Consider the following 18,224-nt stretch of genomic DNA (forward strand, 5'->3'; position numbering starts at 1 on the left):
TATCCCGAGATGACGTTCACCAAGAGCTTTCCAATCATCATTTTCACCGTCATCAACCTATCACTCACTCTAGTCACACTCACCACAATGTCTACAAACTCCTAAGAAAACAGGACACCAACACCATTCACGCCCTCCAGGCACTCTTTCCACACAAACTTGTATTTCTGTCCCTGCCTTCCCTTCACCATTCTCACACCACTTCCCTTCCATCTCGTCTCTTGCACACAACATATGTCCACTCTTCTTCTGATCAATACTTCCACCACTTCTCCTGATCTCCCAGTCATTGTCCCTACATTCCATGTACCAAACCTCAGAAACCGATCTCCACTTCGGGCTATACCCTGCCCATATGTAGTTGTAATTGCCATGGTTCTCTTTTTGAGGCAATGTTTTTCTGGCAGGATGCCCTTCCTGACGCCAACCCTCTTTGTCGCCTCTTATGACACGCAGGGATACGGTGTACCTATTCTAACCAGGGTACACACCGGGAAATCAACTTCTATGTACAATAGTAGTAAGTACAGTGCTATGCTAGACGCGGAGGGGTTCTCAAATTGTGCAGACCGAACAGAGGAGGGGGGGGGGGGGGGGGGGTCGATTCGTTGTTGGTTTACATAATAGTTGAAGCATTAACGGTGTCCTTTGTCGTCTTGCGTTACAACTCATGAGACAGAAAATATTGTGAAAGTCAGTTCGAAAAAAATGGAGAATCATCATATAACTTAAAATAATAATAAAACTTTATTTCATAAGGGTATACACAATCAAATTGACAGAATTTGCTCTTCTCTGATAATAAACATCAACCTCGATAATGAACATGCGTTAATTACATTGCATACATGTGGTCCGAGAGCTAGGTGGATTTTCTTTGACATGGAAACTGCAAAAGCTTTGTCATGCTGGTGTGGTACAGGTAGCTTACCTGACCCCAGAAAGCCAATTCTTAAGTGCAGCTAGCGGTGGGTGGGGTAGGGGGCGCCACTCAAAGTACCCCCCAGATTGGTTTTATTTGACATAGAGACTACAAGACCAACTCATATGCCAAGTGGTAGGGTGATCTCCACTGACTACAAATCTGCAACTTAAGAAGAAAATTTCTGGTGGGGAGGTCACTTAAGAACAACATTAATTAGTGCTAATTAGGCCTTTATTTGACATATAAGCTACAAAACCGAAATCACATACAACATGTAGAGAATGGTCCCCTCATCAATAAACAACAAGTTAAGAAAAAAAATTGTGGTGCGGAGGTCACTTAAGAACAGGGCATTTAACCCTCTCAATCTGATTGGAAAGTTAAATGGCAACTACTGTACACTGTACATCGATAACACCTGGATAATTAAGTAGGCCTAAAACTCGAGCACAAAACACTCCTGCACAAGAACCAAACACTGAATGCATCCTTCGACGAATTCCTAGTGTTTAGAATGTTAGAAAACGTATTGGAAACTGTTTGCAGTGCTTTGTCCTCCTGTAAGTGTAACATACATTGTATCTGAGATTTGAAATTAAGAGTTACTGTTCGTCATCTTCATCGGATTGCAAAATGTCCTCATCAGAAGAGCAGGGTTCAAAGTTGTCATTATCCTCGGCATCAGTTTCAGTTTCTCCTTCATCAGGAACAAGAGATCCAGGTATCTGTGGTCCATCAAACCATATGACGTCGTAGGCTTGCCCTTGAACCTCCCAGCCATTTTCTGCAGTTGGCTGTTGACATATCATCTTTTTGTTGGCATCCGCCCACATTTTGGCAACAAATGATGCACGCTTGATTTGCTGGGAGACCTCGGCTTCACACGGTGGTATCATGGTTGCATCGATGCCCCGAAGGTTCTCAAGAGGATTCTTCGCTGTGGCCTTTGGTGCATATGTCTTCTGAAACACTTTATAGCGGTGTGCATTGAGTGAAAGTGCTTGAATTGGCTTGGCTCCATACATTATTGCAGTGAAAGACATGATTACTTCCACTGAATCCAATCCCAAGTTGTCCGTTGCCATCTCTGCAAATGCGTCTTGAGCATCCTTATAACCCTCAAGAATTTTGAAGGGACGTTTCTTTCCTTTTTTGAAGGGACGTTTCTTTCCTTTTTTGAAGGGACGTTTCTTTCCTTTTTTGAAGAAGGCAGATGTGTAATCTGATCCCGTAAATGCATGGAAGCCAGCTAGTGCTTGACAGAGTGGGGTTTCCAAGACTTTGCTAATTGCAGTGATGTCTATGAATCGCCTGTCATTCCTTCCCGATGTCCCAACATCCATCCAAATATGTGCTTTGAACTGCCTGCAGTGATACAGCAGAATGACGGCGACATCTGTATCTGATGCCCTGACTGCTATGTTCTTCGCATTTTCCTTGTCAATGTGACTAACATGAGTGCAGATCAAGGTGTCAGCTTCTTCATGATTGGTTTTCAAGGTCTCTACTTCTTCCTTCATGACTTTCCCATCTTTCACGTAGAAAAGGTAGCATGCTCCAAGATACGAGAGATACACAAGTCGTCCTTGAATTATGTCTGCATATTGCTGGGCCTCCCATTCCATTGCCAGGAATTTTGGTAGCTGCTCTTTGAATGATCTTGACTTTAGACAATCCAAGATATTTCTCGGGCAGTGCTGTTCAGGTCCAGATATGGCGTATTCTTTCTTGTCTGTGTCATCCAGACCTCTTCTTGCTCTTTCACAGTCTTTTATTGATAGGACTGGATATGCGTCAAAGATGAGATGCACTCTTCCACGGGAGAGAGCGGTGACTTGTCTTAAAATGCCGGCTGCCAAGGCTCCATACGTTCCTGGAATGTGGGGTGGAAGAACATGTAGCAGGAACATACCATCAACCACATAGGCATCAACTGAGCTTGGTGTGACAGAGGGAACTTTGCTCTCTAACAGCTCCAGAAGGCCACTCTTTTCCGTCTTGACCATACAACCGTCTGTGCTGCACATGGACAGTGGAACCGGTGTCAGTGGATATGAAAAGATATGTTTCAAATCAAGTTTTCTCTGACAAGCAATGACAACCAGGCGTCCCATAAGGTCACGAGTGCACACAAGTGATGCAACACGTTTGTCTCTGTTACGCTTATTTACTGTGCCATTTTCCGTGAAGGTTCTGAGCTTCTCCCTTTTGATTGGCCGTTCAAACCGATTTGGATCTTAAATGCAGGCATCAACAAATTCGTTGTATCTGGCTTGTCCTTTCTCCCGGATGGCCAGCAAACATGTCTTGATGGAATCTGTCGCTGCCTTACCAGTGCTGATGTTGTACAGCCTATCCGATATTTCAGTGTACTTAAATGGATTGCATGAGTCTTTTATCTGGTTTACAACCTTATGCAAATCGCTTGTGTCCCTTCTGATGCGGGCTGGGCGGAGTTCAGCTGTGATGTCTTCCGTTTGAGATAGTCCGGTCATTGCTAATGCCCTTGATGTAATTGCTGCTCTGGTGGACTTGGTTAACATCCAGCGAAGACATGCACTGAAGTTGTTTGTCATGGATGATATACCAGTCCGTCTGGATGCAGAATCGGCATTTACTGTCTGTTCCAGTGTAAGATCTACTGGGCATCTACTGAATGCCTTGTCAGTCCTTTTAACCGTAAAGACACCGTTTTCCAAGATAGAACGAAGTCCTGGGTGAGTACTGTCCATGTTTACCAAGTCCAACTGAAACTTCGTGAGCCACCATGAGTAATTGACATGGTTTGTGGCGAAGAACAAGTGTATGATTGGTGTTAGTGCATGAGTGAACAGGTCCACGTCGTTTGTTCGAATTGCTCACTCCAGAAGGTGGAAGTCGTGGATAAAGTCGATGTAAATCATCCAGAATTGGGCAGTTGGTCCATGTGTCCCTGATCGGGTTTGGACAGCATACTCCTTGTATGACGTGACACATCTTGTGAACGCAGAAGATGATTCTATTTGTGTCCATGTCTCTTCATCCTGTTTTGTTTGTAACCTTGAAAGTAAATCTTCAACTTCATCATTGCCTTCAAATGTCTCAAGGAATGCTTGGAAGTGTATCAGTTCAAATGCCAAGGCCAGTATCGGGTGCAACCGTTTGCATCTGTTGAAGTGCTTGCCACTCAGAAAACCATTCAGGGATCCAGCAGCTAGGACATCTGTGTCTCGCAGCATTTCTGGGCCACCAGATGCATCGATCAGTTTCCCTAGGGCTTTAAAGAAAGCCATTTCTATGTGGAATGGACCAAGCATGATAAAGACCTTGTCGAACCTGGGCGACTCGGTAACCTGAATCTGCATGGCAGGTTTGGCAGCATTGAGGTCATAGGTTACAACACCATACTGCTGACCGCACTCTTGCGCACAATTCTGTGGTGATTAGGGTATCCTGTATAACATCAAGCGACGTTATCGGCTTGTTCAAGTTTTTCATATACAAGACATTTTGTTCTGGAGTTGTGTCTGGGCATATCAAAGCATTGAATCCTACCCACATGGGAATGTTAGCCATCTGCAAGGCATGACATATCATCCATGCAAGGTCCTTGTCTAGAGCTAGCTTCCGATTAGCAGGCCGGTTGTCAACATCGGTGGTTTCATAATCAAATGTACCCATTCGGGGTTTTTTTACGGTATGGCTCAAGGGGCTGTTCCCGAACATGCAGTTTTCTCTTTCTTGATACTTTTTCTGGCTGTGATGTTGTTGGCGCAACTTGATTAACGGGTTTGCTTGTCCCTACCACATCTTTATTTTGATACAAGATACCCATTGTATCGTGAAGAGTGTCGGCTCCTGACAATGTCTCAGACAGTTCATCAAAATTGTCGAACGCCAAACCAAACACCTGATCAAGAAGGGTTCCCTCCGGACAGGTCTGCTCCGTACTCTGAATGGCATCTCCTAAGGATGTCTCCAGTGTCTCAATGGTGTGGTAATTGACAACATGGCCAAATCTGTTCAACATTTCAATCAGCTTCCTGCTACCAGTCATAGACTTGATTGCCATTCCGAGAATTATCTGTTTGGCTGGTTTTACTTTCCCCCTTTGAGTAACGAATAAGGCATCCTGGCTTGAGGACAAGGCACGACGTTTGAGTTTTGGAGTGTACAAGTTTTGATTGGGGCCCCCGTACAAGACCTGAAAGAAATCTATCAACATATCTGGGACAGTAACTTCACCCTCATTCAGGTTTTGCAGAGTGGGAGGTTCAGGTAGAGGTGTGATTTGTGCATGTTTGATTGCTTTACGCAAGAGTAAGGCAGCCTTATGAATGACAGCTTCAGGCGATGCTGCATAATCATAGGCTGTATGGATAAGGTGCTCACCTAAACCTGTGGGATAAACAATGGCCCCTGCCTTTCTAGCCCTATCTTTACACTCTACCCTAATTATGTCACCAAATTTATTCTGTAAGTTTGTTGCCAAATTTCTGGCTGTAGAACTTGGAGTCTCACCGGCGTCTTCACAAAGCTCTTGGTACCGAGTGAAGATGGATGTAAGAAGTTCAGGCCTTTTGCCAAATATAACTGATTTCTCGATGTAAGCATATAAACCTAACAAAGAAATGCTACCTGCAATAGCAGTAGGCCTATGGAGAGACTGTGCATTGGAAAGGTAAGTACTTCTGCAACTGTGATGGTACCGAACCTCTTTACATCGAAAGTCTACACCAGAGATCAGTCCAAGAAGGCTGTTGTCCTTTTTATCAGCTGCAGCAGTTTTTATTTTTATCTCGGCTTCGAGAGTTTCACATTCACCAAGATGTTCTTCTCTATCACCCTTCTTCTTCCTAGCTTTCTTGCAAAACAGGCAAATGCGTGGGAAAATACTCGAGGTAGACGTTGACGGGGCAAAATCACATGATGAACGCAGGGTCTTCTCACTTGATGCATGTGTCTGGGTTTTTTCTGTTGTATCATCACGTGGCACGGCAGTAAAGTTTTTGTAACAGTTCACGTGATAGCCATGGCTACTGTCGGATTCATCTGGCAGCGACTGAATTATCGTATAGTACTTGGATGTGACAAAATTTCGTTTTTGTCTCCTCCTTGCTGCTACATTGATGATGGATGACCAATGGTCTTCAGTGATGGGTGCGATGTTGCCAGTGGTCTCATCTGCTTTTCCCACATGGAGGATACACTTCCTGCCAGGGTCAGGAGCTACCCCGCTAGCATGCTCCATAATCAAGCATAGGCCTCACCTGAAATAAAAAAATGACATATGTTAGTGGGTTCGAAAATCAACAAAAGTTGGGGGCATGTTATTTCTTATGGAGAAAATGAAACATGGATCTCTGAAGGTTTTTGCATGTGTCGATTATAATGCTCCTATTAATCAGATTGTGTGGAAATCAGAAACGCAAAACCTCTCTTTAAGGGCATTATAATGTAAATTAGATTAGGTATGTCGTTAATCGTTGACATGTGTGACAGGTCTAATAGTCCAAGATCTGGGTGGATTTTATTTGGCATGGAAACTACAAAAGCTTAGTCATGCTGGTGTAGTACAGCAGCTTACCTGACCCCAGAAAGCCAATTCTTAAGTGCAGCTAGCGGTGGGTGGGGTCCTTCAAATATTATTTCTCGGAATTTGGTGAATTATTTTCGAGTATGTTAGATGAGGAATCCTTGGAGTTTATAATTTACAGGAAATTGCTGGACAGGGAATTCCTCAAATATAATTTCTCGGAAATTGTTGAAGTATAGTTTGTACAGGCAATTCTAAGAAATTACTTGTAGTAATTTAGAAGAAATTTTACCTGTACTAATTTAGCAGAAATTGTTATAATAAATGTTACAGCTTTTACATTGTCTTCACAGTTTACAAGTTTCTCATGTAATTAAGTGCAGAAAACCCCTATTCTGTGACCTTTGACCTCTTCTTAAGTAACCTTACCACCACATATTCTGTTCTTAAGTTGTGGTTTATTGATGAGGGGACCATTCTCTACATTTTGTATGTGATTTCAGTTTTGTAGCTTACATGTCAAATAACAGTGTTATTAGCCATGGGGGTCAAATAGGTGCATTTTAAAATGTTTTCGCTGATTGAAATCAAAGGAAATGGTATTGGAAAATTTCTGCTTCTCATGTATCTCACTTCAGGCTCCACTGATATAGGTTTCAATGACAACGCCATGTGTGTATCATGTGGCATGTTGTAATCAAACAGTAATTAAGAGCTGGAAACCCCTATTCCGTTACCTTTGACCTCTTCTTAAGTGACCTTACCACCACATATTCTGTTCTTAAGTTGTTGTTTATTGATGAGGGGACCATTCTCTACATGTATGTAATTTCAGTTTTGTAGCTTATATGTCAAATAAAGGCCTAATTAGCACTAATTAATGTTGTTCTTAAGTGACCTCCCCACCAGAAATTTTCTTCTTAAGTTGCAGATTTGTAGTCGGTGGAGATCACCCTACCACTTGGCATATGAGTTGGTCTTGTAGTCTCTATGTCAAATAAAACCAATCTGGGGGGTACTTTGAGTGGCGCCCCCTACCCCACCCACCGCTAGCTGCACTTAAGAATTGGCTTTCTGGGGTCAGGTAAGCTACCTGTACCACACCAGCATGACAAAGCTTTTGTAGTTTCCATGTCAAATAAAATCCACCTAGCTCTCGGACCAATGTAAATGGACCTCGGACCAATCCAATGTAAATGACAGGATTTATTATTGGAGACTACATTTTAAATTTAGTATTACAAATGTTTTGCTTTACAAATTCTAAAGGAAAAAAAATCGTTTCCCATTAGGTTTCGGCACGGAACCGGAATTTTGTTTCCCATCGGTTCCCATAAACTTAAATCACGGAACCGAAAAACAGTTACCGATGAGATCTGAAATCCCCAGGCCTGCTATGCTCCTGGTATTTCTCCCAAGATATGTCATGTTTTCTGCTCCCCTACTTGCTATCACCGATTTAACAGAAACCTGCTGACAGTTGCCTGCTCAACTCACAGTTTGAGAAAATAGTCGGAAATAATAGCAAACTTGCACAACCTCCACAGTAAAAGCACTGTTTGAGAGAAAAGGTAATTACCCTGCGCTCGTGCAGTGAAAAGTGGGGTTAAGCGATCGGGTGCTTGAGTACTTGTGCTGTATGTACGTGTGTCTGTCTGCATTTTAAAAATTGATTTTCTCCGTCTGATTGACACAAAATTTTAGCATAGGAGCGCCTTCGCCTGTATAATTTTTTTATTATTCATAATTATGATGTCATAGGTCATGTGGTACGGACACCATCTTGGAAAAACCAAAAAACGTTGCGCCTCTATGTCCGAAACCTCTCCATGGAAACAATTGAAACATGGCTCATTGTCAAGTACTCCCCATGGGGAATAAGATATGCTGATGATTGTCATTGGTGCCTTTGTTATGACGTCATAATTCGACAAATATTACGCTTCACCCGATCAGTATGAATTTCTTTTCGTTGCAACTGTTGCTGATGGACACAATTTTCACCATACGAGCGCTGCCTCATGTATATATTTTTAAATTATATTTATGACGTCATAGGTCACGTGGTACAGGCGTCATCTTGGAAAAACCAAAAAACATTGCGCCTCTATATCCTTGAAACCGCTCCATGGAAAAAAATTGCAACGTGGCTCATTGTAAAGAACTCCATATGGGGAATAAGTGTCGTTAACGAAGACGTCATTGATCCCTTAATTATGACGTCATAATTTGACAGGGTCAACGCTTAATCTGATCAGTTTAAACTTTCTTGATCGTGATCTACGCAACAATTGTATTGGAGAATATAAATTTATGATGTAATCGCTCACGTGGTCCGGCAGCCATATTGAATCAAAGAAATAAACTTCAAAAACAGAAGAGTTGGCTCGCACCAAGTTGACTGCTTGGGGTAAGTGTTCTATGAATACCGTCTGGTTGTAAAGTGTGTACCGGGTATGAATGTGTATGTATGAATATGAATGAAAAATGTATGAATACCGGGGTACACAACCGGTGTGCACCCCGGTTTGGAATAGGTACACCGTATCCCTGCATGTCGTAAGAGGCGACTAAAAGGGTTGGTGTCAGGAAGGGCATCCGGCCATAAAAACATTGCCACAAAAAGAGAACCATGACAATTCCAACTACATATGGGCAGGGTACAGCCCGAAGTACCCCGTGGGGGACCACACTCCCTCTCGTTAAAACTCAAGGTGGGGAACCCGATCGAAGCAAGCGTTGAAATCACTCCATTTATGACGACAAAACGTCTGATGCCCGACGTGGAGATCGGTTTCTGAGGTTTGGGACATGGAATGTAGGGACAATGACAGGGAGATCAGGAGAAGTGGTGGAAGTATTGGTCAGAAGAAGAGTGGACATATGTTGTGTGCAGGAGACAAGATGGAAGGGAAGTGGTGTGAGAATGGTGAAGGGTAGGCAGGGACAGAAATACAAGTTTGTGTGGCAAGGGTGCCCAGAAGGTGTGAATGGTGTTGGTGTCCTGTTTTCTGAGGAGTTTGTAGACAGTGTGGTGAGTGTGACTAGAGTGAGTGATAGGTTGATGATGGTGAAAATGATGATTGGAAAGCTCTTGGTGAACGTCATCTCGGGATATGCTCCGCAGGTTGGTCGGAGCGATGAAGAGAAGGACAAGTTCTGGTGTGCGATAGAGAAGCTGATGGAAAACGTGAAAGACGAGGAAGTTGTTGTGGTAGGAGGAGACCAAAATGGGCATGTGGGAAGGAGTATAGACGGTTTTGAGGGAGTTCATGGGGTTTACTGATATGGTGTGAGAAATGGAGAAGGTGAAAGGATTTTGGAGTTTGCTGATGGAGCTGATTTGTTGACTTGTTATACTCGGTTCCAGAAAGAGGATAATAAGCTTGTTACATACACGTCAGGTGGGTCGACGACAACCCTTGACTACCTGCTGGTGTGTAGGCGAGATAGGGGGCACCTCCGGGACACAAAGGTGATCCTGGGGGAGGAGGCTGTTTCACAGCACCACTTGGTTGTCTGCGACATAAGGGTGAAAGGTGCGAGGAGAGCTCGGCGGGTGAAGTACCAACCGAGAATGAAGGTGTGGACGTTGAAAGAGGTGACAGTAAGGGAGGCATTAAAAGAGAGGCTGAGTAGGGTCGAGGATGATGTGGTTGAGCTTGAAAGTGGTTGGATGTCAATGAAAGATAGTTTGTTGGGAGCCGTTGGTGAGGTATGTGGATGGACTAAAGGACCACCGAGGCACTCGGAAACATGGTGGTGGGATGATGAAGTTGTAAAGAAGATTGACGAGAAGAGGAAGAAGTTCAAGGAGTGGCAGAAGGCGAAGGGTATGGGGGCAGAAAAGGCAGAGCATGAAAGTTATAAGGCAGCCAAGAAGTCTGCAAAGAAAGAGGTAGCAAAGGCGCAGGAGGCATGGAGGAAAATGTTCGGAGAACGCTTGGATTCGGAAGAGGGTCAGAGAGTGGTATTCAGGATTGCAAAGCAGATAGCGAAAGAGAGGTGTGATGTGATGGGGGTGAGTTGCTTGAAGGATGAAGTGGGACAAATAGTTGTGGACCCAGATGGAATTAAAGGAAGATCGAAGAGATATATGGAAATACTGTTGAATGCAGAGAATGAATGGGATGGCAACAAAGAGAGTAACCCAGTTTTAGGACCGACAGAGAAGATAACCGAGAAGGAAGTTGAGGAAGCGATAAAAGCAATGAAGAGTAGAATAGCGGGAGGCCGATGGGAGTTGTGGGAGATATGTTGAAGGCAGCAGGAAGTTGGGGTGTGAAGAGAATGGCAGAGATCTGCAATCTGGTGGTGAAAGAAGGTCGCATTCCAGCGGATTGGGAACTGAGTACCCTCTTCCCTCTATACAAGGGGAAAGGTGACCCTCTGGAGTGTGGCTCGTATCGAGCGATAAAATTATTGGAGCATGGAATGAAGGTATTGGAAAGGGTGTTGGAGAGGAGGATAAGGAAGAAAGTGAAGATTGATGAAATGCAGTTTAGATTTATGCCAGGAAGAGGAACGACAGACGCGCTTTTTATTGGAAGGCAGTTGCAGGAGAGGTACACGGAGAAGAGGAAGAAGTTGTTTTTTGGGTTTGTTGATCTGGAGAAAGCATTCGATGGGGTTCCACGTGAAGTATTGACATGGGCATTGAGGAAGTTAGGAGTGGAGGAATGATTGATCAGAGTAGTGATGGCAATGTACAAAAGAGCGTGCACAGCTGTAAGGACGAAGGACAGGAACAGTGGTGAGTTTGAGCTGAAGGTGGGAGTGCATCAGGGGTCGGTGCTCAGTCCACTACTATTTGTAGCTGTGATGGAGGTGCTGGCTCAGAACGTAAAGAAGGGTTTACCGTGGGAGTTGTTGTATGCAGATGATCTGGTGTTGATTGCAGAAAGTATGGATGGACTGAAGGAGAAGATGAACAAGTGGAAGGAATGTATGGAGACAAAAGGCCTGAAGGTGAATATCGGAAAAACGAAGGTGATGGCAAGTGGTAAAGCATGTGGTGAGGTGGAAAGAACTGGGAAGTGGCCGTGTGCTGTGTGCATGAAGGGTGTCGGAGTGAATTCCATTCAATGTACCATGTGCGCTGAGTGGGTTCATCAAGAATGTAGTGGTTTGAGAGGGTCATTAACCAGTGTGGCAGCTACATTCAAGTGTAAGGTGTGCACAGAGGGAGCTGCAGAAGGAGGAAATGCTGAGTTGGATCTTGGAGACGGTGTGAAGCTGGAAGGTGTGAAAACATTTTGTTACCTGGGAGACTTGCTGAATGGAGAAGGTGGATCAGACTCGGCAACAGTTGCTAGAGTGAGATGTGCATGGAAGAAGTTTCGGGAACTGAGTGGCGTGCTGACGAGGAGGGGAGTGTCGTTGAAGCTGAAGGGAAAGGTGTATGCTGCATGTGTGAGAAGTGTTATGAATTATGGGAGCGAGACATGGGTAATGAACGTAGAGCAGAAACGAAGGCTGGAAAGGGTGGAAATGCGAATGGTTCGGTGGATGTGTGGAGTATCTTTGAGAGAGAGAGGAAGACAAATGATGAATTGTGAATAGAGCCTGCGATGGATGCTGTGAAGAGGAGCAGGTTGAGATGGTTTGGTCATGTGTTGAGGAAGGATGAAATTGACTGGTTGAGAAGAGTGATGGAAATGAATGTAGAAGGAAGTAGAGGACGGGGAAGACCGAGAAAGACTTGGCTGAAGATGGTCGAAGAAGAAATGCGGGCAAGGGGGGTTAACAAGGGGAGATGCAGAAAATAGGGCAAATGGAGAAGATTGTCATGGGGACCACAAGGCTAAGCCCCGCTCTTGCAGGGAAAATGGCCATAAAATGCCTGTTGTGTTGTTTTGTTGTAAAGGGTTTTAAAGGGTAATTCTCTAAAGGGTTCCTAAATTGTTAGCCGTAGTATAGAAATGGGTGGAGTGAGGTGAACTGTCCAACCAATGAGTGGAACTCGCATGCACAGACACAGACACGGCTCCTTTTACGGTATAGATTTTATTTTTGAAAAACCTAAGTTGTCTTGACTATACTTACCAGGTCTTGTTCTTACCCATAGGGTTCCCCTAACATCAGAACAAAAGTCTTTGTGCTTTTAAAATTGATTGATGCAAGCTCGTTGCACTCAAGCTTTCACAAGCTGAAAGGCATCTACGTTTATGGATGACATAATCTATTTGCGTGTGATTTTTCCGTTATTCTGGTTGATTGGCTCTAAGGAACGTGCAAAATGCCGAATGCTGCCGTGCTTGCCGATATTTGTTTAATTGTATGGTTCTGCTTTGTTGGCAGGAGAAAAGCAGGCAGCCACTCATATGAGCTTGGATCAGCACCTGGATGCTGAGGCAGTTGCGGCCTGGCAAGAGCTTGAAGAACTGGCTGCCAGCAAGGCGACCACCACCAGCACGGCATATCAGCCATGCCAACTGTGCCTCAGTTATCATACGGATAACTCTAAGCCCCCCCTTGCTGTGGTGAACGGTGAGCCTGGACACTTTTCACGTTTTCTCTTTTGCACCACCTTGTGTGCTCTTGCTGTTCTCACTGTTGTCATCCTCCAGAGCCCATAAAGGTGGAAGTGGTGCTGAGGAATCCTCTCCAGGTCCCCTTGCTGCTGTCTGACCTTTGTCTACACTGGAACTTTGAGCCAAAAAGCTACGATCACGACCAGAAACTTGAAGAATCTCATCACGTCACTAATGAGAGGGTAACTTGATAATTCAAAAGTGAGATATCCTGTAAGGTGGGTGGGTGGACGCAAGATAAGCATTTTCAAGGGCAGTGGCCAAATTTTAATCTGAAGGTAAATGCAAAATAATTTTTGATAATAACTTTCAAATCTTTCTCCCAAACCCCCAACCCTGTGATTAAAAAGTCTAAATTAACCTAGTATGTTGCACAACTGTGTGTATAGAACAATGATGATTGGGTTTTGAAAGCTGGTGATACCTTGCGCTCATGTTTTCAAGGGCATTGATGGGATTTCCTCCATAGAATCAGAAGTGCTTCCAGAGTTTTTGCTTCCGGCAGGAGAAACCAAGCCTGTAAGTGTGTATTTTGATTATCTCTTCTATGAGAATTGTCCCACCTCGTTTTCCCCTTCGTACTAGCTCCTTGCTCCTTTAGGTACGGCTGCAGCTGCTTCCGCGATGCATGGGTAAGATTGACATCCTCGGCTTGCTGTACGGACTCAGTGCAGGACTTCCGGCAAGTGGCCTGTCGGGTGGAATATCAACTCGGGAATCTCAAATCCAGCCACCTGGTATGAGCTTCATGCCGGTCCAGAGAGGTCCTGAGTTGGGAGAGCAGAGTTGTTCTATTGCATGTGCTTCCCATTGAAATGGCTTTGTTGCTTCCAAGTCATCCAAGTAGTCTTTGGATCTCTCACTTTTTACCTTGCATTTCTTTTATTTGAATCTTTGTTTAATTCATTCCTCCCTTTTAACTCGTCTTGTTCTGAATCCTGGTGTTGGTGAGCAGCTAGGCCTCTGGGAAATGGTGTGTCAGTGCGAGGACGCCAGGAACTTCATTTGCAGGGCCCTCGTCTTAATAGCACCCTGGAAGAGAAAACTAGTGTGGTTTACGGGCCAGACAACCGCCTTTGTCCCATTGTCACACCGGCCATGCCTCTGTTAGAGGTAAGCATTATCTTATGTGCTTTGCATTTTGGGTTAGAATCTTAACAAAAACCTGTTGGATTGATTTGTTGGGGTTACATATCTAATCACTTACCATCCCACAGGTATTCTTTATGAAATTCCCCTCAGCCCTGCTGTGTGGAGAGGTACGCCGCACCTCCATAGAGTTTTCCAATGTTGGTCCACTGCCACTCGCATCCCTCGTTGTGGCCACACACAGCCCAGAGTTCTTCACTTTTGGGAGTGGCAATTCAGCTCCGAATTCTGATCTTGGACCGTATCATACCTGTGAGGGTGAGGGCCGTGCCTCTGTTCCCTTTTTTCCGAGCCGTGAGTCGGGGTCGGGCCTTGTCGTCGTGCCCTTACCGGGGGGACGGCTTGAGTCTGGCCAAGCTGTCTCGCTGCCTTTCTGGATACGGGGGCCAGATGCTGAGGGTGTGCACGAGATCCGCTTCTTGTTTCTTTACCGCAGTGTGGATGAACACCCAAAAATCAGGCAAGACTTGAGTTTTGCTGACTGTCAGACCAAAATGTAGAGCAGTACCAAATACTGTGTAGTTCTGATGTAAGCAATTGCAAACGCTGATGGTCATATTTTCACTTTTGGTTGCCTCGCCCTAGATATTAAAATTAGTAACCTAGTGATGGCAAATCCCAGCATTCGGTCATCTATAGAAACAGGTCTCATGCCTGGGGCACACTAAATTGTAAACGACTGCTTTGTCGTACATTGCATGGGAGGTGATAGGTGACACTGACTGACTTGGGTGTGGTTTCAGCAAGGGCGAGGGGTCTATTTACATTTCAAAGGCAGGGCTAAAGAGGAAAATATCCAGGAAGGCAAAACGATCGATAGGATCTTGGGAAGCAGAACAAATACGAGTGCTGTGTGGATTGGAACACTTCCCAGTGTAAAACTATAACGGCACTCTGTAGAGCGCATACCTCTGCCTGGCTGAAGTTTCCATTTTGTATCCGACTGATACGGCTGGATCTAGATCCGTATCTTCGAAATCTATTCATTTTGCCCTCGTCACACACTCGATCTGTCTACCAAATTTCGTCCGAATCCGTTCATAACTTTTTGAGATATCCTGCTCACAGACAGACAAACATGAGTGAAAACACAACTTCTGTCCACCTTTGGTGGCGGAGATCATAAAAAGTTGGTCGATAAAATTAACCAAAATTTTCTGCGTTTGGAACAGCAATTTCAACTGCATTTCAGAACAATGACAGTTATTTCCTTCTACCGATGTCAGTCTGGAAACGTATTACTGCACGAGTTTTGTTTTTATTTTTTGAGCGGAAATTATAGATGTGTGACTGTACCTAAAGTGAACGTACTTGCAAATGGACTGCGACTGTACCCAAATGGAGCAGACAACTTCCTGTTAAATGTAAACAAAAAATAAATGCACAAGGAAGTGTAGGAAAAGGCCATTCTGCTCCTTAAGTGTGTAGCATAGCCAGATTTTGTTTTTTATTCTCCTGCTCCATTGGTATGCATAATCTACTCACACTGGGGAATGACAGGCTGACGTCACTGCTGAGTTGTGATTGGTTGATCAGCTAACGGATGTATAATGAAAATATAATCAGGTCTGGAATTGATGCATTCTATGTTCACAGTATGCCTTCTCCAATTAATTTGAACGACTTCTAAAAGTAAGCTGTCACTGACATCTCATTCCCAATTTTGATTATTGTCGTTCTTTGTAAAGTGCTCATTAGATTTTGCATGAAATGAAAAGCGCCAGATAAGAAATAAATTATTTTTTGATCGATTGACTTCGTGCACCTGTCGGTTATTAGTGCTGTCCATCCCAGTCATTATTTTGAATAATTTCAGATATTTATGGACAGTGTGTGCAACCCAGTCAACCATCCCAAGTCCCTTGGAAATCTCTTTCAGGTTCCTCAGTACCTTATCTTTTGAACCCCACAATCCGTAACTTCTCTGCCACCCCTTGCAGCCATCGTGTAGTACGACATACGGCGGTCGTTTGTGTGGCGAGCTCCTTGGTCGCTTCGGGTAGGATCACGCGCAGCTTGCAGCCCCCTGAACCGCGTGATTCTCGGGGACGTGATGCTAATTCGGGCTGTGAAGAGGCAAAGGATCACCAACGGTTGTTGGTGCAGTTAAACGTTGAAAACCTCAGCCAGGTGAGACAAAGTAAAGTGTATCTTATTGGCTCTGAGTTTTTGAAATATTTATTTCGAACTGTTGCTTCCTGCTATCATGTGTACATAATAATATCAGGTTCACCTTTTTTCTTTTTTGCCATGGAAGTACCGGAGATGAATTCCTGAGCGCAGAGGCTTTAATTTAAATTACAAAGCACCAAATGGCGGCTCGGGACGATGTTAAGATCCTCTATACTCGCACGGGCCCTCTGGCAATTTGTTCATGCACGGATGTGTAATCTATCCCCAGGAACCAAGAAGAATTAATATATAAACAAGAAAAAGAGCAATCAGAGATTGCAAACCCTCGCCAGGATGTATTTTCAGTGGTTTTTAAGGCTTTTGTGTTAAATCAAATATGGTGGCCGAACCACGTGACCGATGACGTCTTCACTATTTTTTTTTCTAAACTAATTTATTCCTAGATTATGCTCAAGAAATTTCATCTCGATTGGATGAAGTTTTGTATTTGTCAAATTATGACGTCATAATGGAGGCACCTATAACATCATAAACATATTTTATTCCGCATGGAGAGTTCTTTACAATGAGCCATGTCTCAATTTTTTCTATTCAGCGCTTTCGGAGATATAGAGGTGCAAAGTTTTTCGGTTTTTCCAAGATGGCGGCCGAACCACGTGACCTATGACGTCATAATTATCAATATAAAAATTCTACAGGTGGATTTGCACCTATGCTGAAAATTTCTTGTCAATTGGACTAACGGTTGCAGAGAAAATAATATTTATTCTGTGCGGACAGACGAACAAACAAACGGACTCAAATGCAATACCCTCTCCTCTGGCGAGGGTAATAATAGTAAATTAAAAACGTGTATTTAGAGACCAGGGAAGGGAACAAAGGAAACAACCGAAATATCGATCCTTAAAGACGAGCGATCTCCTCAGGAAAATGTTGGACACTCGGAAGGGCCGACAAAGGGTTAGAAGATACGGGGAAGGTAAAGGAAATAAATGGAAATCCTGTCTGCATCCACTTTGTACTCAAAGTAAACTTGACAATAACGGCTTGAACGAGAACGGCACTCGATACAGCGCACACCTCCGCCAGGCTGAACAGTTTACATTTTGCGTCTTAAACAAAATGTACATCTGGACGTTAACCAAAAAAAAAAAAACCAGACAAACGGACAGCAGTGAAAACACAACTTTCGTCCACCTTCAGTGGCAGAGGTAATCTTACTATCACTAGCCAAGCCAGTCGTTCATTATCAACCATTTAGTTGGAGTGTTTGCTTGAGTGCTTTAGCCACTTGGCGAGCATGCTACAAACTGATTGATAATGGAACACACCCCAGGTGTTAAGTATCGTCCTAAGGGGGGTTGGGGAGGGATGTCTAGTCACCTAGCCAACTCGTCCACCAGGTTTTGTCCGAATCCCTCAATAACTTTGAGATCTTGTGCTATGTATTGTTTTCACCGCATCTCTTAATGGTGAAGAATCGCTTAAAAATTATAGAATCGAATCTCGATCTCACCCAAAATCTAAGCAATTCGTCATTGGCAGACACCCAACCTGTCCACTGTTTCATCCCTATCCATCAATAACTTTGAGATATCGTGCTCACGGCCTAAAAACGATCATTCATTCATTCATTCATACACAGACAAACAAACACACACATAAAAGAGAAAACATAACCTCCACTCACATTTGCCCACCTTAAGTGGCAGAGGTAAAAATAAAAAAAGTCAAATCAAATACATTTCTGTTCTCATATTCTCATAATAAAGGTTTGTTTAAGATTTTATGACGAAAGCTCAAATGGTAACAAACAAGACCAATAGTCTAACAATGGCACAGCTGGGCTTGGATCTGCTGAGTGGAGGATCTGCTTTCCCCCTGTCATGTGACCAGGTCCTCATTTCTGATTGGTGGACGTTTATGAGGGACATACATACATACATACACAGAACGGATAGACGACGCT

The 18,224-nt window shown here is 43.9% G+C and overlaps 1 protein-coding gene across 3 annotated transcripts in view; it reads left to right on the forward strand.

The window, feature by feature from the left end:
* The window catches only part of TRAPPC8 (trafficking protein particle complex subunit 8), a 60,203-nt gene that overhangs the window by 21,654 nt on the left and 20,325 nt on the right, over positions 1-18,224 (forward strand). For all 3 annotated transcript variants that reach the window (XM_068128291.2, XM_068128292.2, XM_078784858.1), the window contains exons 15-21: positions 12,741-12,929; positions 13,010-13,155; positions 13,418-13,492; positions 13,575-13,710; positions 13,929-14,086; positions 14,191-14,582; positions 16,063-16,252. In XM_068128291.2, coding sequence (XP_067984392.2) covers positions 12,741-12,929; positions 13,010-13,155; positions 13,418-13,492; positions 13,575-13,710; positions 13,929-14,086; positions 14,191-14,582; positions 16,063-16,252 — 1,286 coding nt within the window. The remainder of the gene's footprint in view (positions 1-12,740; positions 12,930-13,009; positions 13,156-13,417; positions 13,493-13,574; positions 13,711-13,928; positions 14,087-14,190; positions 14,583-16,062; positions 16,253-18,224) is intronic.

The sequence above is a fragment of the Myxine glutinosa genome, chromosome 9 (assembly GCF_964187855.1).
Source record: "Myxine glutinosa chromosome 9, kmMyxGlut1.1, whole genome shotgun sequence".
NCBI lineage: Eukaryota > Metazoa > Chordata > Myxini > Myxiniformes > Myxinidae > Myxine > Myxine glutinosa.